The sequence below is a fragment of the Populus alba genome, chromosome 6 (genome assembly GCF_005239225.2).
Source record: "Populus alba chromosome 6, ASM523922v2, whole genome shotgun sequence".
In the NCBI taxonomy this organism is placed as follows: Eukaryota; Viridiplantae; Streptophyta; class Magnoliopsida; order Malpighiales; family Salicaceae; genus Populus; species Populus alba.
This window is the reverse complement of record NC_133289.1, coordinates 10433535-10460259: the sequence shown is the minus strand read 5'-3', so window position 1 is coordinate 10460259 and position 26725 is coordinate 10433535. Positions and strand designations below refer to the sequence as shown.

General features: G+C 34.7%; 3 protein-coding genes across 3 annotated transcripts; 2 read left to right on the top strand and 1 right to left on the bottom strand.

Annotated features, from left to right (window-relative positions):
• Nucleotides 1-3314: 3314 nt before the first annotated feature.
• Nucleotides 3315-9657, top strand: LOC118048330 (transcription factor-like protein DPB). Its single transcript, XM_035057947.2, has 9 exons — nt 3315-3900; nt 4225-4304; nt 4442-4485; nt 5796-5858; nt 5984-6130; nt 6215-6283; nt 6413-6511; nt 8608-8678; nt 9046-9657. Exons 1-9 carry the CDS (start codon nt 3647-3649, stop codon nt 9281-9283), a joined length of 1065 nt encoding a protein of 354 aa, XP_034913838.1. The 5' UTR covers nt 3315-3646; the 3' UTR covers nt 9284-9657.
• Nucleotides 9658-11611: 1954 nt separating this feature from the next.
• LOC118048332 (uncharacterized) lies at nt 11612-12922 on the top strand. The gene is made up of 4 exons (XM_035057949.2): nt 11612-11773; nt 11871-11982; nt 12066-12128; nt 12661-12922. Exons 1-4 carry the CDS (start codon nt 11689-11691, stop codon nt 12761-12763), a joined length of 363 nt encoding a protein of 120 aa, XP_034913840.1. The 5' UTR covers nt 11612-11688; the 3' UTR covers nt 12764-12922.
• Nucleotides 12923-15332: 2410 nt separating this feature from the next.
• On the bottom strand, nt 15333-22344 carry LOC118048331 (ABC transporter B family member 1). Its single transcript, XM_035057948.2, has 10 exons — nt 21592-22344; nt 21417-21471; nt 21152-21327; nt 20859-21059; nt 20466-20725; nt 20052-20368; nt 19559-19782; nt 18037-18410; nt 17179-17893; nt 15333-16814 (listed from the first exon to the last, which is right to left on the bottom strand). Exons 1-10 carry the CDS (start codon nt 22054-22056, stop codon nt 15528-15530), a joined length of 4074 nt encoding a protein of 1357 aa, XP_034913839.1. The 5' UTR covers nt 22057-22344; the 3' UTR covers nt 15333-15527.
• Nucleotides 22345-26725: the final 4381 nt, after the last annotated feature.

Sequence of the window (26725 nt, the reverse complement as noted above, 5' to 3'; positions counted from 1 at the left end):
AGAAAAATAAAATCAAAAAATAAAATAACAAACCTCTGTTCAAATATAATATTTCTATATCCAAAAAAATTTAAACTGGTTTTTCAGTTTTTTAAATTTATAATGAGTTTGAAAAACATATTTTAGAGGTTTTATATAGTTTTCCTTCCAAGTTTCTATTGTTTTCTAAATAAATAAAAAAACATGGATAATAAATTCGTTTGTTTTGTCTAAGAGCACCTTTTTAACAATATAAAATATTAATTTTCTTACATTTTCATATTTAATTAGTGCAGAAATTTATTTTTATTATGAATCTATTTTTGGAGTTAACAATTGATTTCTTATAATAATCTTTAACTTGAATAAAACAAAACAAAATAAAAAAATATATTCAATTTCTTATTGTAAAATAAAAATCTAAAACTAAAAAAGGTAAAAAAAAAAAAAAAATTCTATTAATGAACAAACCCTTGATTTCTATACCATTCCATCCAAGGTTTGAGTCACGGTTTGGATAGGTTAATTTAAGTTAATTAAAATGACATTATTTTTTATTTTTAAAAATTAAAACAACATTGTATCATATATATTTATTTTTTTCAGAAAATCAAATTAAATATTAATTTAGTAATGAATTAACTTTCCGAGTTAACCGTACTAATCAGAGTGAACTCCCGTTAATTATTTTCTTTACATCAGACCAGGATCGAGTGGTGGGTCAGCTGGCTCTCAAGTGGGGCCACAGAGTGAATTTGAAAAACTGTGCTATATGTTTAACCATATAATATGGCAGGTGTATATTATAATAGTTTCCATCATTGCATTGTCATCTCTTTACCGTACCAGATTTTGACGACGAGATTGTGGGGCTTACAAGACAAGACTAGACCTGTGAACAGCAGAGCATGCTTAATAATGCTCCGTTCCATGGGCACCTTCTTCTTTTCTTTTTTCACCTCTATTCCTAGAGTATTTATTAGTGTTTTAATTGTTATTTTTTAAAATTTTTTTATTTAAAAAATATTAAAATAATAATTTATTTTTAATATCAACATATCAAAATAATTTAAAAATATTAAAATAATTAATTTAAAACAAGTTAAAACCCAATGCTTTAACACTCATAGCTATAGCTAGCTGCAATTGATGCTAGCATGGGATACAAACATTAAGGTGGATCCCATCTCCAACATTTTATGGTTTTAAAAAAAGGTTGAAGGTGAACTCTTGATTCACGTGCCAAGCCTAGATTTCCTCTTTGGATCTTGCTAAGGGAGTGCGGTTCAAATAAAAGTAGATGAAATTCATGTGTTTTTGTTTAATTTTTTTTAAAAATATTTTTAGATTATTTTTGATATTAAAAATAAAAAAAAATTATTTTAAGAATCAATTACTACCATGCTCTCAATCAACTTATTATAAAAAATTGAATAATTAAATTAAAATCCTCATGTCCTACTTTCAATTATGGTTTCTCGAGGGGGTGAAAAAAGAAAGAAAGAAAAAGGCACCAACTTTGAAAAGGAGGAGTACCCTTTTGTACTTTTCTCTTTTCGTGAAGCTGAAGCTTCCTACTAGACGATCGAATTGCTTGAATGGGATCATGATCTTCTTCTGTCTTTATATGAACAATTCATAATCAATATTTAAGATCCAAAACTAAACGCCCCTTTCCTTTCCTTTTTTTCTTTATTTGTTGCGTGCTTCAAAAACATGGAATTTGTTTATTTTTATGTTTTAAGAATATTTCTGAAAAAAATATTTTTATTTTTTTTTTCTTCAAATTAATTGTTTTTAGTATCGTTTTGTTGTGCTGATATACAAAATAAAAAATATTATTTTTATATATTTTCAAGTAAAACACATTTTGAAAAGTAACCACTACTATTTTCAAATACCTCATAGACTTAGCAATCACTATCACATTTTTAAAAAATCATCTCAACCCCAAAACTTAAGCTGTCAAGTGATATTTTAAGATATGATTTATATTATTCTCTAACACACCTTCTCAAGTGAAAGTTCTGTGAACTTAAAACTTGCACATGCCTGCATTATCTTATATTTTGATTTTTATCAAATAAATAAGGATATTGAGATTTGAATTCCTGATTACTTAGTTATAAAGGCTCTGATATCATGTCAAAAAATCATCTCAAACTTTATTATTTAAAATATTAAATAAAATCATAAAATATAATTTATAAATCTAAGAAATCATGGATCCAAACGTTCAACTGCGTACCATGGTCGATCCTGTTCTCACTTTGATGCCTTCACCATGCCTTCAGCAACGATTAAAAAAGAAGAGAAAGTCTGGTCTGGACATGTGATGTGTGTGGACTTGGTCAACACAACACTTATTTTTTTTAGGGGCTGTTTGGCATGTGGCAAGGGCTATGTATATATAAATAATGTATTCATATAATATAATGTATTCCTCTCCTCCAACGAGACCACACTGGGTCCTTTTCTCCCTCCCTCCCTCTACTCATGCACTGGTAAAGCAAAGTGATAAATATATTATTAATTAATTGTAGCAGTGGCAAAAGTTTTGGTGCAGAACATGTGATTAGGCGAAAGCCGGAAGTCCAATCCCTAGCTAGATGGTTTTTGATTCAAGCAACATCTACTTTCCAACGAAGGTGCCATGAAATTTAAGAGGAGGAGGTTTACTTGCCTGCCTGCGTCCATCTGTTTTTCAATGAAGGTGCCACTTTCCACGGATCTGGCACGGTTGACTCTACATCGTGGAGAACTGGTTCTGATGATCCAAGCCATGCCAATAAATAACCATTTATAATTGTTTTTTGACGAGTATTTGAGAATATGATATTTGTTTTGGTGTAGTATTTGAGAGTGTGATAATTACTATTTTTTAAAGTATTTTTTATTTAAAAATATATTAAAATAATATTTTTATATTTTTAATAATTATTTTTATATCTTAAATCAAAACAATTTAAAATACATAATTTTTTTTGGATCAATTTTTGTTTGGACTGCATACCCTAAATCAAATCAATCATTACTTTTTCTAATTACACTATATAGATTAGTGATCTGATCATGTCAATTTTTTTTTTTAATTTTTTTTATGATATGTTTGTTTGATGCCATATTTCCTGACGAGCTAAATTTGGAGATTCAAAGACTTTGGATGTGCTGCTGAAATTTGAACCCAAATGTGTATACAGGAGACTTGGAAGTCAATAGTATTTGACTAGCAAGCCATGATGGGGAGAAGTGGTTGGTTGCTGAACAAAATTAGTTGGATTTTACTCATATTTTATTGGCCCTAATTAATATCCAAACACCTACATATTTTAAGACTCACCGGTCAGATACATACAGCCACCAAAACGCACATTCTAATTTTCCCTCCCTCCCTTAAAAAGAAAAAAGAAAAAGAAAAAAGAAAAAAAAAAAACCCCTCAAGATTTCCCCGTCTACTCTTTAAATAAAAAACCATCCCTGCCTTGCCTTCCGCCCTCCTATCTCTCTAAGATCAAATCCAAACAACACGCGTCTCTCTTCTGTTGCTTTATCATCAACCTAACCCAAACCGCCACTCCTCTTCTCTTGTATAACTGACCGTTCCCGTCACTCTCCCTTTTCCTTTTCGTTTATTAATTCGGTATAATTTCCCATCTTTTATATCTTAATGGTCGCTGGTGGGGCCCACCTGGAAGATGGAGACAGGCACCCTTCGTCGGCCTCTAGAAGAGGAGGAGGAGGAGGAGGAGCCACCACGGGCTCCTGGGTGTCTGGCCAATCGGTGTCAACTAGCGGCAGCGTGGGGTCTCCATCCAGCAGGAGCGAGCATGCCATGGCCACTCCCGCTAGTGACAGCACTTTCTTAAGGTTGAACCATCTCGACATTCACGCCGATGATGCCGCCACTCAAGATGCCGCCGCGTCAGTCTCCTCCTCCTTATTACTATTCATTCTGTTTGATTAATCATGCTGATGTTTCATTCATTCATGGAGATATAAATTCACAAGAGGGGTTTTTCGCTTGAGGGTTCATGTATCCTGTTGGAATTCTTATTATGTGAGATGTTGTGAATTTGGTATTTGTTGTTGCTATTGTATGCCATTGCATAATTAATTTTGTGCCTCAATTTAGGATAGTCTCGAATCGTGATGTGAATTTGAGTTGGTAGCTAGCTAGCTAACATGCTTGGATGTTTTTTAATCGTCCATCATTGAGTTTATTGAAGTTCGTTTGTTCATGAACAGTAATAAGAAGAAAAAGAGAGGTCAACGGGCTGTTGGAGCTGATAAGAGTGGTAGAGGACTTCGTCAATTTAGCATCAAAGGTATCTCATTCATCTCTTTTCCCCTCGTGAGAAATCATTTGCAAAGTAGTACTTGTCTACTCTTGTTTTCCTAGCGATACACAATTTTTCTCTACCTGACTGACTTCATGGTTCTATACTGTTTCACTTGTGTCCAGTTTGTGAAAAGGTGGAATCCAAAGGAACAACTACTTACAACGAGGTCTGTTTCTTTTGTTTTTTTTTTTTGCTTATTCTTATATACAGATGACTTACTTGTAGCACTGTTAATTCCCTTACATCAAGCTGTGAAAATGTTTCACATGGTGTTGGCGATTGTTCTTCTTATAGTATTGCGAGAAATGATTAGCATGCATATGCTGCCCGGTTCCCAGTGGCACAGAAGTAGGTTGTTCTTAGCATATAAAATGGGATGAGAACTTCGTCATTCTTAACTATGGTTACTGAATGCCTGATATATTTATATGAAAGCTACCGTCCAGAGGTTATTCTTACCATTTAATAGCATTAGCTAGATATCATTTGAAATATTGTGGTGCTTCCGCATTATCCTAAATGCTGTTCTATTGAAGCTTTAGTATGTTGCCTTCTCTAGATACTCTGGTGCTTTCATGCGTCCTTTTATGGTTATCAGGTAAAGGCATCTCTTTGTCGAGGTTAGTTGGGAGCTTAGGTTTTAAAATCAGAGGCAATACCACTAGATGGTGGTAGGGTCTCAGCTCATTGATTTCAGATCCCCAGAAACATATTTGTCTTGTATTGGAGCTGTCAGATCAGGCCTTGCTTGATTCTTGACTGAGGATAAATATTTAAACTACTCAATTGATACTTAATGGTATTGGCATTGAATAGTAATCAATTGCTTATAAGGTTCGCTTGGTCTATTGAACAAGATGTAGCAGAGATAAGTATATTTTTTTTGTCAGATTTGTTGGCAATACACAGCAATCTATATCAAACACCATTTCAGGGGTTGATGATTGCATAGTTTTTGGGGGCGGCTAGGCACTCCACCACTTTTCTTTGGTTGTTGATAGGAGGGATGGGAAGATAGATGGGTTTGCGTTTCAATTTAGCAGGCCATAAAGGAATATCTGGAGACACTGAAAGATTGTTTCTCGTTTTCACTTCCATGTTGAATTTCATACCTTTAAGCTGTTAAAATGTTTTGATAATCTTCCATGTAGACAAAATTGGATGGTAATGAATTGACCTTCCAGATGATCACAGTCAGGAACAGTTATATCTTGGCACTATTCTTGCAGATCTTTATGCAACAGTTGAATGCTTTCTAGGTGATCTGTTGCGTGAACAAGCAAACATTTTTATGATTAGGAATTTGTTTTTATCTCCTTTGATTTCATTTGCTTGCCTCATTAAATTTTCTGGGACATCTTTAAGTTCTAATGCTTTGTGTACCAGAATTAATGCATTTTCTTGTCTTCGTATTTATATTTATATAATTATCATAATTTTCTGTACCTATTTCTGAGAGTTTGAAGTAATTCTCAGGTAGCAGATGAACTTGTCGCAGAGTTTGCCGACCCTAGCAATAGTGTTTCTACCCCAGATCAGGTTATCTATTTTGTCAACTGAAATTAGTCTTTTTTTTTTTTTGTATTTATCTTTTATCTTAAAGGCAAACTTAAACTTGACCCTGTGGATCCATTTTCTTTTATCTTATTAATTTCATTTTGCAGCAACAATATGACGAGAAAAACATACGGCGGAGGGTATATGATGCTCTGAATGTACTCATGGCATTAGATATTATATCTAAGGATAAAAAGGAAATACAGTGGAAAGGTCTTCCCCGAACAAGCCTAAGTGATATTGAAGAATTGAAGGTATGTGCTTGCCTTGTGTATTAAGAGAAATGACTTTTGACTTTTGTGATCTAACATAATCTTTTCCAACTTGAATATGACCAGGTTGAGCGTCTTGGATTGAGAAATAGGATCGAAAAGAAAGCTGCCTATTTGCAAGAACTGGAGGAACAAGTGAGAATGGCTATTTAGACACTCTTATGGTTTGAATTTGAAGCTATACATGCACTTAGGAAGTTTCATGTTTCCTATAGATGTAACTCATTGGCCCTTGTTACTCACTTGTTATCTTGTCCAATCAAGTTTGTAGGTCTTCAGAACCTGATACAGCGAAATGAACAACTGTACAGCTCAGGAAATGCTCCTAGTGGTGGTGTGTCGTTGCCTTTTATTCTGGTGCAGGTAAAACTTTTCCTCAATTTATTTTGCATGTATGGCCATAAACTAGTTTAATTTTAAAAGTCTTGGACTTGCAACCAAAAGGATGTAGCTTCATGGTTTTAGAGCAGGTGCCCTGTGCTGAATTGCTGTAGGATTCTCAGAATTCTCTAGTTTGGTGAGACCATTATTAAGCAATAGTTTTTTGGATTTCTTAGTTAAAGGATTTATTAACATTTACTTTTGATGAGTTTGTCAAATCCGTAGAATGGTTTCTTTTTCAGCTGTTATTCTGTTAATCTGATTTGTTTGCACTGCAGTCACCAGCTGCTTTGTTTCACTTAAGAATTTTAGTTTATGCATTGCATATTGCAGTCAGCAGACACAGCACTTAGCAATTGTTTGCCTTCATCATTTAGCCAAAATTTTGATTATTAGGTGTGTCTATTGGCACGAACCCCAACATGCTTTTATTTTCACCTGGAAAACAAAAATGTACTTCCCTAACTGATACTTTCTACGTCTCTGCCATGCAAAATGGTGTTATGAAAAGATCCTTGATCTTTAGTCTTGCAACCAAGTATTTAATGTCCTGATTCATTGGTGTGATAATGAATTCATAGGATATTATGGACAACATAAGTCATATTTCCAAAATTTCCCATGTTTTACAAATCCACTCATCAATCAAAAGTACATTATCTAGTTTACTTTGTGTATTCAGTATTCATTTGTGAGATCAATAGGTTCCTGTTTTTGCACCCTTGTTTGGGAGATCTATAGATGAGAGGCATTTTTGAGTTGGAGAATGCATTTGTTGCTGCACTTGTGCTTACCTTCTATTTCTTGTGTATCCCTTCATTTTCTTGTGTTTCATATGCATACAGATCTGATAGATAGGATAGGTTGGGATAATGAGTGAACACAAGTTTTCTGTAGCTGGATATAAGCTATATAGGGTTAAATTGGCATTTACTTTTAGGTGGTTGCAAATAGATCAGACTAGGCTTGATGGAGGCAGGGTATTTATTTGCATGCTTGCATGTCATAAGAGCACACACATACAAACATGCTATAATTATTTGAAAAATCCACTCTGAATATAGTAGTAACTGACTGGATGTGGAGGAGGATGGTGGGAGGAAGAGACTTTCAATTTGTATGTTGAGAAGATTGCGAAATGCCACTCCCACATTGAATAGGAAGAGGGAGGTAACCTCTGCAATCAATGAATAACTGGCATTTAAAGGTTTTAGAGTATGGAACAATTATGAAGATTTGTGCTGTAACTCTAGTCTCAGGTGGAGAGAAGGTGTAGAAAATGATCCATTTTTACTGGGTAGCTGCAAATAGTTGGTGATGGAACTTTTTTGAGGTAGAGCATGTGTTAGTGCATGCACATTTTGTGGTGTAAATTACACGTTTTGCTTAAGAAATTTAAGAAAAGCAAAGCCTAACGACAGATAGTCATTGCTTTGATGGTTCAGAATTGTTATTGAGCACTTGAAAATTCATGTCCCATCACCTTCTAGCTCCTTTCCTTTATCTTGTTGCTTTGAAGATTCCCTAGTAGATTTTAGGGTATGGTCTCAAGTCTTTTCTTGTTCTGCATTAATAGCTGGATGAATGTGGTGAACTAGAGTTTCAAGCAATAGAGAAATTTTGTTTGGTAGCTAAAAAAGAAAAAAGAGAGATCTTATTGTTACAATTAACCTCACGAGTAAAAACAATAATTATCTGCTTATGTACACAAGTTCACAACTAAGTTTACTAAAAAATATAATATCTGTAAGTAGGAGCTATATTTACCTAATGTGGCTGAAAGTCATAATTTGAGTTTTTAAGGCAAGCTGACCAAGCAGGCTCTGAGATGAGCTTGAGCTGCAGTTGAACCATTGAAAATTGTAGTCAGCATAGAATAAACAGTTCTATAGCATTTTTCTTAGTTGGAAATATTATCTGGAAGTATGCTTATGGTTGGAAATATGTACTTGAATTGTAAATGAATAGACCATAGAAATTGCTATATCATGTTATTTTCACTTCTGAATATGAAGTCATGTTTGTTTTGTTTTTTTTTAATGCCTTACCTTTTCTTTTTTGGCAATTGGGACCCGTAGACACGCCCTCATGCAACTGTTGAAGTGGAGATATCAGAAGATATGCAGCTGGTTCACTTTGATTTTAATAGGTAAGAATACCCGTCAGCTCCTCTACTTTCTCATTCATAAAGCTAGTAACTCGCATACACTTAATATCTGCTTTGGCATGACATAATGAGAGTGTTGAGTTTGCTACACCGTATGACTTTGGAATAATTTAGTCGAAGTACAGCATTGTGGCAGACTGGATTTGAAATCTGCAAAGAAGGCATCAAATTATATATAAGAGATGTGGAGGGGCTCTGGATAAGTGTTTCATTATCCATGCTTAAAAATAAATGCCACTTTCAATTTGCAACTGAGCACTTTTGGACCATGGTTTTCACCTTTTCCCCACAAGTAAAAATTTAGAGTTCTGCCATTGGTAACTCATTTTTTTTTTTACTCTATTTGCAGCACTCCTTTCGAGCTCCATGATGACAATTACGTTCTCAAGGCAATGAAATTTTGTGAGAGACCCCAGAGCGATGATATGGCACCCAATCCACCTGCTGATGGAGGTGAAGGTTCTAGCATGTCCAGCATGTATCAACCACAAATCCTTGCTTCCCCAAGTACAAACACCCCAGTTAGGCATCCTACTTCGCCCCCTCTTCCTGGAATCATAAAAGCACGTGTTAAGAATGAGCATTGAGTCATGCACGATCATCTGAACCATGGGCAATCATGTCAGCTGTGTCTGTATATTGTGTAAAGTAGTTTGCTGTAGATGGTGCCTCCCTATAATTATCCCCGTTCACAGTTTGCCCTTGTTAGGAGGAACTGAGATGACAAGCAGATCGGCCCATATGCTTTGAGACTTCCATGGAAACACTTGGTTCTATCTGGTTCTCAGCTTTAGATCCATTATTCGCTTCTGTAACTGTTTAACCATTTTTTTTTCCAGTTATTTTTTCCCATCGTAGCAAAAATTAAGTTTAGATTGTATTAGGCTACATAGGATTATCCAGCCTTACTCAGAATGATAGAATGAATTAATTCAATCTTCAAGAATTTGATGTTTCCTTATGTGTTGCATTGCATTTATTTCTTACCTGTTACTATCAATCTGTCATCCAGTTCTTTTCATTTTATTTAATTCAATGACAAAAAAAAAAAAAAAACAATGGTTCATATTCAATGGAGCAAGAAAGTGATCTCTTTTCTTCTGTTTTTATCCGTGGTAGAAACGCAAACCCTAAAATCTCATGTTTGCAGTGGTTCTAGAGGCTAGCGCATTGTTTATTTGTTCTCTCAGCTTCAGACATTTTTGAGTGGACAGCCACAGTTTAAGCTTGCCATGTTCTGTTTGTGGCGGTCGCTTATCTTACTCCCTGCTTTCTTCCCTTTCGTAACTTTCTCCCTGTTTAGGTAAATGTTAAATATTGTTTTTTAAAATATTTTTTTTATTTAAAAGAATATTAAAATATATATATATATATATATATAATAAAAAAATCTAATTTAAAACAAAATGTTTTTCAAAATTTAGCGAAAGAGTTGCATTGCTAATAAACATGGACAGTACTGTCATTAAAGTTGGTTTTTTTTTTTTTGGTTACAATGGACCTTTCAATTCAAGGGCGCTAATAAACACGCTATGGGAGGGTTATTCCCGAATGAGCCACTTGCTGTTAGAGTTACGAAAATGGAAAATTACAATAACCCTATAGTGATTTACCTTTATTTTTTCAAAAACATTACCATTTTGAGTTAATTCAATTTTTAAATTTGGATAAAAAGAATAAATTTATCCTTATATATAATGTATCATAAAAACCAGAATTTACTCTTCACAAAAAAAAAAAAAAAAAATCCCAAATCGATTTCAAAATCAAATTGATTTATTTTTTCTTCTTTATGAACACAAAACCTCACAAAAATCAAAATCTAATCTTCAATGTATAATCAATTTGTTTTCTCTTCAAGTTTAGGTTGCTAGTTTAAAATCAATTGTTCTTGTTTTTTTTCAAATGCCTTAAAAAAAACAAATTGATTTCAAAACCTTTTTTCAAATCTATTGGGGATGGAATTGAGAAAAATCTTTAATTTCATAAATTATTCTAAATAAAATAAAATTGAATAAGGATGAGAATCTTAAGGATAGCAAATCTTAGGGACTAATTTGATTTTTTAAAAAAAGCCAACATGAAAATCAAGTAAAAAAAAGAGAAAAAAAAAAAAAAAAACCACACGCACCAACACATCAATTGTTACTTGGAGGGAACATTAAGACTTTTTTGATGCCGTCATGGAAGCAAGGTTTTGGCTATCAAACTATGATACACGCAAATCTCTTGAACTTGGCAAACAATGTTTATGCGCTTTCTCTTCTTCTTCTTTTTTTTTACTTATTTACAAAATTACTATGCTATCTTTAATGACATCCAATAACTAAAAAAAAAAACAGAAGTGAAAGATAAAAGAATCCTTAAATCAAAGCCAAAGCTTTTTAAATTCCAATAGCAATGAAGTAATTTAATTATTTTAAAATTAAATGAAAGATTAAAATGTTCTTTGACTAAAGCTTAATATTTTTTTTTCACAAAGTAATTATACTGTATAATAAAAATACAAAAAGCCTATTTAATAATAACTAATGAATTTAATGAAAAAAAACCTTCATGCCCCTCAAAATCATAGTTTTGAAATTTATCCCGAGATCCGGCCAATCTGAGTCTAGAATTGGATTGAGTTAAAAAAAAAATAGAAAAATAAAAAACTTGAATATGACCCGAATTGATTAATATGGTTATAAATTTATTGATTTTTATTTTTTATTAAAAAAATATTATTTTAATTTTTTTTTAAAAAAATTAACCTAACTAATTTAATCAAAACTTAATTCAAGTCTTGAACCTGAACCGGGTCTTAAAACAAAGGAAAGAAAGAAAATCACTTAAATGTAAGTCCACAGTAAAATCCGATCTCTTTTAGCTTTTAGCCTTTATATATATAAACCGACAAAAACGACGTCGGTTGCAGTGTTCGCTATAAAGAAAAAAAGGAAAAGCTAGAGCAATTCAATTCTGTTCCCTGAGAAATCAAAACCCTAATAAAATGGGAGGCAAATGTCCAAGCAGGAAGGTGAAGAAGAGAAGATTCTCTCACAAGACGGCTCGTCGCTCCAAATTCCTCCTCAAAGATATCCTCTTTCTGATTATTAATCACTGTTCTTAAGGTTTTTTGTATATGTAATTTTGTATGTCTACTTTTTCCTTGACTTGATAATTTTGATTCACCCGACGATGCGGTATATGAGGAGCTGCAAAAACCTGATGGAGTGATGAAGTCAACTTTGCCTCTCGACGAGGATTTACCTGGCATGGGCCAATATTACTGTCTCCACTGCGAGTATGTAATTTTATTTATTTATATTGCAAATTCAGTTTGGGTTTTTATTTTTTCCTCACCTTTTATCAATTAATTTGGGGCAGCCGCTACTTTGCTAATGTGACTGTGAGGGATGAGCACTTCAAGACCAAACGTCACAAGAAGCGGTCAGTTTTCCCCTGTTTCTCTAATTTTGTTGTTGTTGTTTGTCCTTTTTGCTATTAAAATTAGAAAGCTACTGTGTTATGCTTTTCAAGTTTGTTAATGCTAACGCAGGGCAAATCCCTAAATGGTCTAATTTGAGGATCTAGTAATCTTCTGCGGTCATTGGGCGCATGAGTCAATAGAGCTTTCTTAATCAATACTAGCCACATAAAGGATTGGATTAATTTTTCCCATTGGGTGCTTATTATGCATGCTTTAATCTTCATATCCTGGTTAACTAGACCATGTTTTTCTCCCAGTTAGTAGTTGGTTGAAACCGAGACTGCTCTACTTAATTTATCTGCACAACTCAGCTGGTCAAGTCCATTGTTTTACCACAATCCAAATATCTGATTTTCATTCCCCACAATGTTGAATTGAGTCCAAGACCTTTTTCACCTGCTAATTTTAACTACTAAACCTAATGCTTGTCCATGCATATCTTAAAAATAGAGGACATGGTACTTAGTTTGATATTGATTTTGCTGAATGCAGTGTGAAGCAAATGATGGGACCTGCACCGCATACTCAACTCGATGCTGAGTTAGCTGCTGGAATGGGTGCCCCGGATAATGGTCTTAAGCTTATGTCCATGTGAGCATCCTGTTTTTGGTTTCTTTGCTGATACACTAGTTTAGATGACAAGTACATTCAAACAGGCCTTCTTTAGCTGGAGGTTATTTTGTTTTGTAACAAAGGTCTCTGCAGTGGTATTTCCCTGTATTGCTGCAAAAGTAATGGCGACTAGCTTTCTTCAGGGTCTGCTCTGCTATTATATATATATCTGATAGTTTGATAGTTTAGGGAGAATCGGGATTTAATCTTGAAACCTTATATCGGAAGGGAAGGCCTGATACCTTGGCCAATTGATGTTATGTGGATTTTACATCCGGGCATATTGATTGGTCATGTGATCACAACTTTACAGGGAATTCTATATATAAAAAAAAAAGTGATGAGAAATTTTTTCACCATTGAATTTTCAAACAAACAGTATTAACTGCATCAGTGGAAATATTTTTTCCATTCATCTCCAGGTCTGAAAATACCTGTTGTGCGACATTTTGTGGCTGTGCCGGGTACCATTTATTTGAATCCATTAGAGTGATTTATGTATTTACCAATGGGGATTATGAGACGTCCTTTAATTGCCTTGATGATTTATCATTAAAACAAGAGATCGCAAGAGATTCAAGTGAAATGGGAAATCTTGTTTCATTGAGTCTTTCCCCATTAGAAAAGGCAGAAGAAGCAAGTGAAATTTTAAAAAGTGCAGACCCTTCTCTGATTATCAAGCTGCACGTCTGCCCTATCCATATGTCCAACTCTAGTTTTAGGATTTTCTTTTTTTTTAAAAAAAAAATGGTGGAACATGAGAAACAGGAAACGGATCTAGAGCATTCTCAGGATCAGAGAATGTTATTGGAGAATTGCAGCTTTTATAATTTCGCAGTACGTTTTGTAAGGTGAGCAAGAAAATTAAACGGCATCTATATGCTATGTAGCAGATTAGGTATTAGCCCTTGAGTTTATAGTTTGACAGCAAACCTCTCGCAATTGCATGAAACTACATGAATATCTTCTGTTGTTTGGGTTTGTTTCATTTTCTTTCAATCAATAATTAGCTTGCTTGAATTTTTTTGTCTGGGAAAGGTGGAAGGTCCCAGTATGGTTGATGATTGGTTCCTGTTCATGTTTGTGAAGTAGAAACAGTAGCTTAAGATATAAGATAGGGGTTTGTCCCTGAAGATATGACAGACCCCTCATTTTTATTAGCAAGCATGCTCCCAGAATGCCAGTATATAATCAAAAGTTTTGATTACAGTAGTTTTGTTTTTTTTTCTTCGTCTTTCTGTCTTGGTTTTGGGATTTAAATTTTGGGCCCTTCTTATCGTATATCTATTTGTTCTGGCCCTTTCTCCTTATCATATATACTGGCATTCTGGTTGTGGCTCTTGGCGGGTTGCTTTTGTATTCAAATGCGAGGTGGGCTGAGTGTGTCAGCTGCCTCCACTGTCACAGTTAGAAGACCTTTGCAGTTAGTAATAATTGTAAGACCAACGGAGACTTACCAGTATAAAAAAAAAAAAACATCTTTTCAGAGACCAGCGCATGCTGTAACCATAGGTATCACCTGATTCCTGAATGCCAAAACATTTTGACCTCTTTATGAGCAGTACATTGTTGCAGAAACGTGAAGATCACTATCATTTCTTCCTGGTACTCTTGTCTCTCCCATTGTTTTCAAGTATTTGCAGCTTCCAATTCAGACAAGAAACAGCTGTTGAAGTCGCTACTTATCAACAGAGTCATCATCCAGTGTCCCTCCAAAAGCATAATGCTCTCGAGCACTCGAAAACAAGAGCGCCATTAAAGCCCATCTGTGCACGCTAACATCCTTGTATTTCTTTAATGGAAAGAGATCGGGCATGGCCCGCGCAAAGAACGCAAGGACAGAGCATCCCATGAGGCCATGATCTAACTCTCTTATCATCTCCCTTGCTGTCATTTTCAAAATGCCATATCCTAAACTTTTGTCTCACGCTTGTCCACCACCACCACCAGCAGCTTCTACTAATGGTCGAAGGAGCGTGGCTATTGATTTCAACGAGGTCCCCTCTTTGGGGTAGTACTTGTCCTTGTTTCGCATGGAGCTATCTTGTCCTTGAAAACTCAAATGACACACATGTGCACCCAACCACCATGTGAACTTTGACACTCAATAATTTCCTTCCCCACAAACCAAATCATAAATGGATACGCATCCTATTAAGCTCAAGATTGGATGATTTCGAATCGCCAGGAATCTGATCGCCTCAAAGTTTGGATTGTGATGCATAATTGTCCAACACGTCATTAGTATTCAGGTCTACATCCATAGTAAGTCGGAAAGTAATGGAATCATGGCATGCATGATAGCCCTTGTAGCCTAATTGCACAAACCCTTGATCATTGTTGCAAATATGATCAGGATTCCTTGCATGAATTGATTGACATTTGAAAGCAGACACTTTTTGTGATGGGAGCACATTTCCAAATCGTACAAAAAAAAATGCAGGGAATGCCTTGACACCTTTCTCTCAATTATTTTCCAACAATGGGCATCTTTTTGTGAAAGCTGGTGCGACAAACCACATGCACAAGGGATGGTTCCATGAATTTCAATCTCGTGGAAGTATTCATCACTATCATTTACTCGGAAAGATTCATAAGATTATAAAATTTGTGGTAAGAAAAAAAGAAGATAATAAACATACTATACTACTATACCATAGCATTAACATCGAAACAAAAAAACCCAGAAAATCACTAGGGGATGCATGGGATATACTCCTCTTACTGGTGTTTTCATTTAATCAATACTAGCCTTCCCTCTCGTCATCATCTTTAGGTCTAGTTGAGGAACTTGAACCTGATGTCATTCCAATGACTTCGCTGTGTGTGAACCTTTGTAACTGTATCATGCGGGCATAGCTCCCATCAGGATAATTTTTCAATAGATGCGAGTGGGATCCTTGCTCTGCTACTTTACCATCATCAATTACAGCAATGACATGAGCATTTCTTATGGTTGATAGCCGGTGTGCAACAACAATTGTGGTCTTTCCTGAGCAGGCACGATCCAGGGCTTCCTGGACAGACCTCTCAGACTCAGCATCTAGTGCACTTGTTGCCTCATCGAGTAGCATAAGCCCAGCCTTCCTTATTAAAGCTCGAGCAATGGCAATTCTCTGCTTCTGTCCACCGGATAACTGAACTCCCCTCTCCCCTACAAATGTTTTGTACCCCTCTGGTAATGCAGATACGAACTTATGGGCATTGGCCAAAGTAGCGGCTTCAATTATTTCAGCCTCTGTTGCCAACTCATTCCCGTATGCAATATTTTCATAAATGGTAGTGCCAAAGAGGCATGGCTCCTGGGGGACTATTGCAATGTGCTTTCTCAGGGACTTGAGATTGTATTTCCTAATGTCCTTTCCATCAATCATCACCCGCCCAGATGATGGCTCATAGAACCTCTGTATGAGAGCAATGACAGAGCTCTTACCACATCCACTAGGACCCACAAGGGCAAGAATTTTGCCAGCTCGTGCACGAAGATTGAGGTCGCGGAAAACTGGAATGTCAGGGCGAGTGGGATAAGAAAAGTCTACATGCTTTAGCTCAACTTCTCCACGAAGACGATCAGGAACTGGGGTGGCATCAGGATCATCAGGTTCAATTTCAGTTTTGCGGTCAAGCAGGTCAAAGACTGAGCGCATGGCTCGACCACCCTTAATGAAGTCAGGAGCCAAGGTTAATGTTTCAGCTGCACCATTGGCAGAGACCATGAGGACCATAAAAACTCGGATTGTGTTTGAGAAATTGGAGATTCCATGCTTCACAAGCCAGGATGCATACCAAAGACCCAGAGCATAAGAAGCATAAAGAGAAAACTGTGCAATCCCAAATCCACTTCCTGCAATCTGTCCCTTCCAAAAGCATCTCCGTAAAGGAGTTTCGAGATTGGTAGAGAAAAGACCCACTATTTTTGCCTCAGAATTGAAGGCAGCAACAGTCCTCATATTGGCTATGGCCTCTCCTGCCAGTTGTGTGGCCTTGGAATGGGCAGCTTCTAGGTCTCCCGAGAAACCATTCATGAACATTTTCTGTTAACAATCAGAGGCAGACCAAAAAAAGTTCATTAAGTTGAATTTATTTTCATACCTAACAAAAGAGCTGAAAATTTCATATCACATCTGGTTTTTACAGAAAATGGCAACTACTTTTACTGCATGAAACATCATAAAAACATTTGGATTTGTCTGTGAATGTATGGTACTCTTCAGATGGATCACAAAATGATTAAATATGAGTAGCATTTCCCTTGCCATAACTTATCACGTTCCTCCTACATAATTCTTTCAGTATTGTTGCAAAAGCCACGATTGAGTGACCAGTTTGCTGTTTACAGTAGCTTCCCTATAACCAGATTACAAGTGAATTACTCAGGAACTGGTCAGAGAAACAAACCTGTAGAACAGTGGCTGCAACAACCAAAGGGAAGACAGCAATGAGAACAAGGGCAAGGCGCCACTGCAAAACAAACCCTGCAGTGCAAGCAACTAGCATGAGTGCTGTATTCTGTACAATCACTGAAATTCTGTCCCCAATGGCTGATCTGACATTGTTTGCATCAAGAGCCAATCTTGCTGCAATCCTAGCACTCTCATTTTCCTCCTGGTCAAACCATGCCATTTCATTTTTTAGCACTGCAGTCAGCATTTTCTCCCTCACTCGTTTTGTAAGGTTTTCTCCCACAATATCCCAGAAGGAATGCTGTAGTGTATTGAATATCAGTGCAGCTGATGAGAGCCCGATTAGCAAATAGCAGTATTTTGCAATTTCTCTGCTCATATAAGCATGGTCTGGATTATAGTAGACGCTAAGTACAGCACTAAGAACATATGCAAAAAAGGCGCTAAGGGAACCACAAATAACAGACCCAATAGAACCAACCAAGGCATAGACCCATTCAGGAGAATTCATCTTTGCAAGGCGCCAAAAGGAACTAGCTTGCTCCTTGAAAGCAAGTTTTTCAAGTCGGTAATTGGGGAATGGGGCATCAAGGGAGAGACTAAAATCAGAGGTAGAAAAGTCAGATAGCCTGCGTGAGTATGGTGATCGGCCATATGATGAATTACGGGCAATTATTGGTGAGCTTACTGAGTTCCTTGCACTAGAAGGCCTGTAATAAAGAACTACGTTAGATGGAAAACTCACGGCTTAGTCCATAACAACATCCTCACATTTTAGGAGCAAAAGAAATACCAAAATAAAAGGAGCGAAAATTCTAAAGAGGAATCGGGGACAAAAGTTGATGGAACCTACCTTGCACTACTCTTTCTGGCATTGTTTAGAGCTGTTTCATGTGCTGCCTCCTGCATTCTGATGAGCTTGGCATACATACCATTTTCTCCTTTTGCAATGAGCTCATCATGTGTTCCTACTTCACTAACACTACCCTGCTGGAGTACAGCTACAAGGTCAGCCTTGCGTATGGTGGAGAGCCGATGGGCAATGACAAGAGTAGTCCTGCCAATCATAAACCTGTCGAGGGCTTCTTGCACTAGCTTTTCTGACTCGGAATCTAAAGCACTTGTTGCCTCATCTAAGAGCAAAATTGCTGGGTTTTTCAGCATAGCCCTTGCTATAGCTACTCTCTGCTTCTGTCCTCCAGAAAGCTGCAGTCCTCTCTCACCCACCTGCAATTTCAAATCATTTATACATATGCCATATGCTCTTTTGAATTTCTACATCAGTTTTATCGTTTTCCAATATAAGTATAAAAAAGAAACAAAAACTGAGAAATTTTATTCCAAAATTGGTACGGATTGATGAAAAATATTTTGATCATCATTCCTTTTCAATTACTCAGCAACCAGTCAAAGCGTAACATGATTACTTTCTCAGGCTAATTGTATTATCACACAGAGACATAAACAGAATTTTCTTGAAGTTTATTTCTTCAAATTTTCCTCTAGGTCCATGGTAAATTTAGAATTTCTTCCCAGTTATATGTTATTGTTAATTCATTTTGTTTTTCCTTGAAAGATACTATTTAGCTTATAATCTAGCTGATTAACTAATATCCAAAAGAGGAATTTCTTCATGAACATTAATGCATTCTTCTTTCAGCTTATCGTTCCCACTTGTTGTCTTCAAGTAATTATCTACCTCCAATGTCAACATCATAGAGATTCCTTATTGGCCTTCTAATGATTTTGAGTTTTATATAAACTTGAGAATTATTTATTTTCCATGGGATTAGATTGGCATATTTAATGGTGACATCACGCCCTCCATTCATTAAATATTGTCTTCTTCTTGACATATCCTCTTTCTAGCTTTATTTCGTCCTTATTTCTGCATAAACATATAAAACCTTACACATGCACATGCAATGTTGACTATAACATGTTACTTCTTTCAAATGCATCCCTGACCACAACGCATTCTCACATTGACTTCTAATAAGAAAATGGACAAGGTTAGGTTAAGTTTTTGACCAAATAAACCATTCAATCTCTGAATACTTTACTGTATTGTGGTGGCAAGTTATATGGCATAAAAAAACATAATCTAACTGTGATTCGCACTGGCAACTGGTCAAGATCTATCATTTCATTTCACATTATGGAATGACCACGTCTACCCCACCTCCCCCAACAGCCACAAAGTCAAAATATTTTACCTTGCATAGGAGAGCTCTTCACTTGTGTACTTATGTTTTTTAATAGGAATTAACTACCTGTTCTATTCAAATTACTCAAGGGATTTAAATTCAGATCTTCCAAATTTTAAAAAGGGTACCCAGTATTCCCAGGTTACTGCATCTTTAAAACTAACTTGCCTGAGTGTCAAAGCCATCGGGTAGCTTGATAATGAAGGAATGGGCATTTGCAACCCTGGCAGCTTCTTCTATTTCAACTTGATCTGCATCAGGCCTTCCCAATAGTATATTTTCCTTGATGGTTGTTGCAAACAAGGCAGGCTCTTGGCTAACTAGCCCTATCTGTTGTCTCAGCCATCTCAGCTTTAATGTCTTAATGTCATGCCCATCTAGCAGTACTTGTCCTGCAAAAAAAAATTTTATTAACAGAACACTTGTGCTAAAACTTTCAGATCCACATGGACTAGTTCAACTCAAGAAACAAATTTACTTCAGTTGGCAGAACACTTGTGCTAAAACTTTCAGATCCACATGGACTAGTTCAACTCAAGAAACAAATTTACTTCAGTTGGCAGTTATACATCAATTCTGTCAACCAAAACATTGACATTTTTCACAAGTTGTTGTCCACTCTTGTTTTGTTTACTAAGAATGAAACTGTGGCACAATTTACCTGAGTTGGGATCATAGAATCTCTCAATGAGCGAGACTACGGTACTTTTACCAGAGCCACTGCTGCCAACCAAAGCTATGGTCTTTCCAGCTGGGACATTAAGCGAAAAATTGTTCAGAATTCGAGCATCTGGCCTTGAAGGGTACGCAAAATCTATATTTTTGAGCGCTACAAGCCCGGTAACTGATTCTAATTCCAGCCCAGATTCACTGTTTCGGTCAATAGCCGGCTTATGATCGATTATTCGGAAAATTTTTGCAGCTGCAACTTTTGCTTTGGCAAATGCACCCATGCTAGGGATAGCTTGTCCTATACCTCTGCCAATAAAAAAAAATTTTAGCCAAATCAAGATTTGATTTGATAAACGTATCAAAATATGATTCCTGATCACATGAGGTAAAATCAAGCACTTACAATCCTCCAATCATAACAGCAAACATGGTCGCAATGGCTAGACCTCCGTTGGTATAATGGTGTCTAACAAGATAACCTCCATACCAGAGAAGAAGAGCATAGCAACAGAAAACAACAAAGTAAGTTGCACCTAATCCCATTCCCTTTGAAAATCCACTCTTGTAACCAATCCTCTGAGAAACCTTCAAGGCTGACGAGTAGGCTTGTAATGCTCTTGATTCCCCAACAAATGCCAAAACAACCCGGATTTGGACAATCGTCTGCAATTTTGCTTCAAATTAGCAAATGCCCAAATACAAAAGAGAGAAAGATTCTCACTAGGTGAATTTAGCTCGCATCTTCTACAAATTGAAAGTAAGTGAATCTCAAAGTAAACTCGCCATTTTTTGTTACCTGCTCTACAATGTTTCCAGCCTGTGATAAAGCTTCTTGGCTTTTGCCAGAGAGCTTGGCTAATGTGGTGGTGTGGATGGCTCCAATTACAGCTATGAGTGGAACCACTGCCAGAGTGACCAGTGCTAATTGCCACACAGCAGTAAAACCCACCACAAATCCAGAAACAAATGTTGCCATGTAGTGAATAAAATTACCCAACTGCACAAAAACCAAAAAGAAGAAGACATTTTTAGTAAAAAAGAGGCCTAATTAGGAATGATGAAACAGGGTTTTTCTTGTTCTGTTTTTACCTTCTCACTGATAGCATCTTGGACCATCACTGCATCAGTGTTGATGGCAAAAACAACGTCTGATGTCCGAACTTCGGTGTCGAAGTATTGAATGTCCTGGTTCAATGCCGCTTCTAGGTACTTGATCCTCATCCTTGTTGATTGCCTCTCTCCAGTCCACATCCAACATGATATTTCTGTGTCCAAAATTTAAGCTTTCTTTCAATTCCATTATTATCATTAGCATGCATATCGAAACAAACCAAGAAACCGCAGCAGAACCTACCTGCCCATGATGATGCCCAAATTGCAGCACCAACAATAAGAAAGTAAAATGCGTACTGCAAAATTCAAAACCACAAAGTAACATTATTATTCTTGTTTGTCAATATGTTAACATAAAAAAAAGGATACCGCTTTCTTTTTCTTTTTATGATTTTTTTTTTGTTTAATTTAAGTACCTTCAAAACTTCTTGCATCATCTTATCCATGTTATTGGCATTAGAACCAAAAGAGTTAACAAGATCGGCAAAGAACCGAAGAAAGAGAGGTAAAGAACATCCATGTACAAATGCACCCATTGACCCAATTCCCATCAACACATAATCTAACCCATCAGCAAATCTAAACAGCTCTCCAAACCCAGCTACAGCCACATCACCCGGCTTCTCTCCATTACCTCCACCACCACTGTTACTAGAAGTCCCATCTTTCTTTGGCTCTGTACTTTCCATTTCTCCTCTCTCAACTGCACTTTCTTGTTGTTGGTATGTGGAGTTTGTGTTTAATGTTCGAGTTGGTGTGGTTTTAAAGGGATGGGATTGAGAGGAGGGATCAGGAGGAGGCTCGGACACGAGTTCAAGGCCTTGCATTTCTGACCATTTCCATTGCTCTATCGTCTTTATCTCTAGAGACTCTTGTGACATTTGCAAAAATTCTCTCTTGCTAGCTACCTAGCTTTATTGAACAAACAAACCCACCTCCTCCTCTCTCCTTTCTTATCGCACTTTATCTGGCTTTTGTGCTTATGTTCTTTTATTTTCCCCCTTTTTTTTATTTATTAATATATATCCTTTTACCCTCCCTTTTAGTCAAGTCTCATGTTTCTTACTTCATCCTCACTGTTCTTTTCTCTCTCTTCCCGTACTCCAGTCTTATGGCCAAAGACATTCTTCTACTCTTTGCTTTTTGCTTTTTTTTTCATGCTACAGTTTGAAATCTAATTCCAAAACTGTTCAGGAGTTAAAACCAAGGAGCTATAAAATGACGATACTTTGATTTTCTTCGTTTTTAATATATGGTAATATGAAACATCTTAATAGCATATACTATAATTAAACGTTTTTAATAATAAAAGCTGCAATTGTTAACATGTACGAGCATATTCCAAATATATCCTCCAAATCCAACTAGAGAGAGACAATCTGATACTGAAAATAAAGGAAGAACATCCGTGTAACCGAAGAGGAAGTAGAGGGAAACACATGAGATTTCCTCAAGTTTTGCTTCTGGTGTAAAAAACACACAGAAAGTGACAGATGCTGGGATTAGAGAGAGGGCTTTTCCACCCGACAATGAACACTGTGTGAAAGCTGGAGATGGTGTTTTTACCACGCTGGTGGTGGAAAACCAGCAAGGGACTGTCCACTCTAAATTTATTAGACTCCTCCAATCTTTATGTAGTTTCGTTATTAGTGTTATCCTTGTTTGTTAGTATAATATGCTAAGGAAAATGCTTTAGTTTTGGCTTCTTCTGCAAGTTAGGTTAGGACTGTAAAGTGTGAAAGATTAAAAATTTCTTCTCTCTTGGCCATCCCTCTACCTCTCTGTCTTGTCTCTTGCCTTTAAATCCGGCGTCCTTCCCTGCAATCTGCTGAGGTTTATAAGACGTTCACTTTCTTAACTTCAATTTTATGTTCGTGTTTCAGGTAATTTTATAGTTGTACTTTTAAAAAAATAAAATTTTTAATAAATATGATTAGATGTAGATGATTAAATTTAAATATATATTTGGTAAAAATTATAGTTGAAGCTTATGTATAGAAAAATACATGTATAAAATATTTGGTGGCTTGTATTGTTGTGATTGCTTTTCAAAGTGTTTTTTACTTAAAAATACATTAAAATAATATATTTTTATTTTTAAAAGTTATTTTTGATATCAATATAAAATGATCTAAAATATAAAAAAAATATATTTAATTTTTAAAAAAAAAAAAAAACAAAAAAATTTATTAATTTTTTTCAAAAGCACTTTTGAAACTCAATTAAAAAAATATATTTAAAAACTGCAATAAAAATTAAGTTTTAAACTTAATTTTTTAATTGGCCCCATAATATAAAAATATTTTTTATAATTATTAAATATTTTTTTATATTTTTTACATCACAAGCATAAAAATAGGTGTAAAATAAGATACCCTTCCTAGGAGTTTACTGGATAATATATTTGGATATTAACCGTTTGTTTGTTTCATCGAGTGATTTTTTGCAACAGTTTCGTGGGATTAAAGTAGTGTTTGGCCGAAAATGCTTTTCAAAGTGCGGCGATTTAATTATTTTATTAATGCTAAACAAACAAAATTTAGCATCGCTAAATCACTTTCCGTAAACATATTTACTCCGTCAAGCTTTACTTAACATTAATTACACAGAAGCAGGTATGTATGCCATCTGTGAAATTTTGTAAAAAGGGACCGTGTAAACTCTAGTCAAACTCTAGCTATCTAGGTTTTTTTTTTTTTTTCCTCCAGCATTAAAAATAAAATAAAATAAAATCCCAACGATAGAATTTCATGATTGTGTCAGTCAGACCAACCATTCTAGTACTGGGAACTTTCAAACAGAGGTTAAATAGTTCGAGCGCGTTTGCTTATGCGCAGTGTATTTCATAAAAATATACATGTTTTTTTTTTTTTTTTTATGTTTACATGGGAGATGGTTTTTAAAATGTTTTTTTATTAAAAAAATATTTTTAATTAAAATTTATTTTATATATTATTACATCAAAACAATATTAAAAAAAAATTCAATTTTTTTTTTTGAAAACTCTAGTTCACTAACAAACAAACCTGATTTTCAATAGCAATATTAAAAAAATATGTTGCAGCAGCGGATACCAGTTCAAGAAATAAGAAATTGCCAGGAAATCTTGGAAAAATCTTTGGATTTTGTGAATTTGATTGTTTTAATTATTTATTTAATGGTGAACATGACAGCAAAGTAGCCATATGCACCCATTTTCTCTTCTCAAAATTGAGATGCTCTGAATTTCTTTCTAGGTCATAGTACTATTCCACACTGTCAAAGCGGAACTAAAATAAGGCTGTTTTCAGAGAACAGGGTGAGAGATGTTGCTCTAATCATGGCTATGGGGTTTTTATAACTCAGTGACTCAGCTCTTCTTCTTTTTTCTTTTCTTTTTCAGACTTAGAATACAATAAACGTAAGTGCCATATCTGACACTGGATTGATTTCTTTAAGCAAGACAGTTTTTTTCGTTTTTTATTCCTTCTTGGTGGGATTGAGCTAAGAACTGTGGAAATTTGAGTTTATTTATGAATTAAATGTCAAAACAAACGAGAGAGTGGTTTGATGTTTTTCTCTCCTTTCAGGCATACTGTACTTTGATTTTTTGCTTTGCAAAGACATCTTTGGTAACCAAAGGGTCTCTATCCTTCGCTCTGAAACACTGCTATTACACCCGCTCTAATCTAACCCGGTCAACGGTCTACGCAATACCTAACCTACTCCCCTCATAGCCTATATCATGTCTAAAAACTTCGATTTAGTTGAATTTAATTTCACTTCAAATAGCTTGTTTAGCATTATAATTATAGTTATTTTTAAATAATTTTTTATATTAAAATATATATTAATAATATTTTTTTATATTTCAAAAATTATTTTTAATATCAGTACATCAAAATAATTTAAAAATACTAAAAATATATTAATTTAAAATTAATAAAAATTTTAATTTTTTTAAACACTTTTAAAACCCATAAATAAACAGGTTAATTGTCATTAAGGTTATTTTTTAAAGTGTTTTTTACTTGAAAAAATATTAAAAAATATTTTTTAAATTTTTTAAAAAATATTTTTTGTATCATCATATCAAAATGATCTGAAAACACACAAAAATATTAATTTGAAGTAAAGAAAAAAAATAAATAAAAATTTAAATTTTTTTAAAAACACTTTTAAGACATAAAAACAAATAAAGTCTTAATATTAATCCAGCTAAAGTTTATTATTATTTTTTAAAAAAAAAGTTTTTAAACAAAAATTTTTAATTTTTTTAAAAAATAATTGACTTGGGTATTACTTGATTTATAACCGGATATTGGTTTGGGTTAACCTCTCGATTGGGTTTAATAAATCAACCCAAGGGCAATTCTCTGCTGCTGCACCCTGCAAGGTGCAAAGTACTTGCTTTGCTTATTTAAAACGTTTATGGTTTACATTTATTCCCCAACCATCGTTATGCTTATCACTTAATTGCCGTACAATTTTTCTTTTCTTTTTTTCAAGCCCATATCTTCATTTTATCCTCGATTTTTATATTTAGTTTATTTTAGTTCTATTTTTTTTAATTTCATCTGTTGTTTTTATGCCAAAAAAACAAACTAAAGTTTAATATTTATTTTCAAATGAGATTTCTAAGAATAAAAAAATAGTTAATTTTTACCAAAAAAAATAAAAATAAGTTTAATTGATGCAATGATCATAATTATAAAATTAAAGTTAACTAAATATTAAAATTTAAAGCCAAATAAGAGTTTGGTAGAAATAAAAAGAAAACGAAATGGATAGGCACATTAACCAAAAGAGAGGAGAGGAGATAAAATGATCAATTAAAATCAGAGATAAATGGGATCTTATTAGCATTTTTAAGATTATTAAAAAAATTAATAAAATAAATTGATAAACATTATAAAAAACCAACTTTAAAATAAGTTGTGAGGTATATATATCAGGTCATGATAAGACGATCTGTTTATTATTACGATAGATGTCAAGTAAAAATATACTGAATGTCCTAACAAATTGATAGACTTGAATCTTGTTTCAACATGATTCGATTAATTCGATCTCGTGTATTTTTATTGTTCAACACTTTGACATGAGCACCACCAAAGAGAGCAATATACTTTTTTTTAAAAAAAAAAAAAATAGACATACTAATAGGTTGTGCAGGCAAGATCTTCACGTCTCAAGTTGAGCAACCCGACAGATTATACTAGGTTAAACATTATTTTTTTTAACTGTTATTTTGGGTTTTCTACCTTTAATTTTTTTTTTTTTTTTTTTGTTGGGGGGGGGGGGGGAGGGTCTTAAATCAGCGTACGCATCATTGGTGCCTGCTGCTTCTATAATTTAAAATCAGTGTTAGTTTAATTGTTATTCTTTCGCATTTAGATCCTCTAATATTTATTATTTATTTTTTATTTTGAACAATATAACTACAACTTTGTAGTTTGTACCGCAACTTTTTCTAATAAAGAGGTAATATTATTTAATTTTTTTTTATCATTTTTCTCGTCATTTTACTTAAACTAATTGTGGTTTTGTTAGATATCATGATTTTATTTA

Excerpts from the sequence above, each read along its gene's own strand:
- LOC118048330 (XM_035057947.2), top strand. The coding sequence starts at position 3,647 with ATGGTCGCTGGTGGGGCCCACCTGGAAGATGGAGACAGGCACCCTTCG. Across the intron at positions 3,901-4,224 it reads GCCACTCAAGATGCCGCCGC|TAATAAGAAGAAAAAGAGAG; the intron begins GTCAGTCTCCTC and ends GTTCATGAACAG. Across the intron at positions 6,131-6,214 it reads GTGATATTGAAGAATTGAAG|GTTGAGCGTCTTGGATTGAG; the intron begins GTATGTGCTTGC and ends GAATATGACCAG.
- LOC118048332 (XM_035057949.2), top strand. The coding sequence starts at position 11,689 with ATGGGAGGCAAATGTCCAAGCAGGAAGGTGAAGAAGAGAAGATTCTCT. Across the intron at positions 11,774-11,870 it reads CTCCAAATTCCTCCTCAAAG|CCGACGATGCGGTATATGAG; the intron begins ATATCCTCTTTC and ends ATTTTGATTCAC. Across the intron at positions 12,129-12,660 it reads ACCAAACGTCACAAGAAGCG|TGTGAAGCAAATGATGGGAC; the intron begins GTCAGTTTTCCC and ends TGCTGAATGCAG.
- LOC118048331 (XM_035057948.2), bottom strand. The coding sequence starts at position 22,056 with ATGTCACAAGAGTCTCTAGAGATAAAGACGATAGAGCAATGGAAATGG. Across the intron at positions 21,060-21,151 it reads AAGATGCTATCAGTGAGAAG|TTGGGTAATTTTATTCACTA; the intron begins GTAAAAACAGAA and ends GTTTTTGTGCAG. Across the intron at positions 17,894-18,036 it reads GCCAGAAAGAGTAGTGCAAG|GCCTTCTAGTGCAAGGAACT; the intron begins GTAGGTTCCATC and ends TCTTTATTACAG.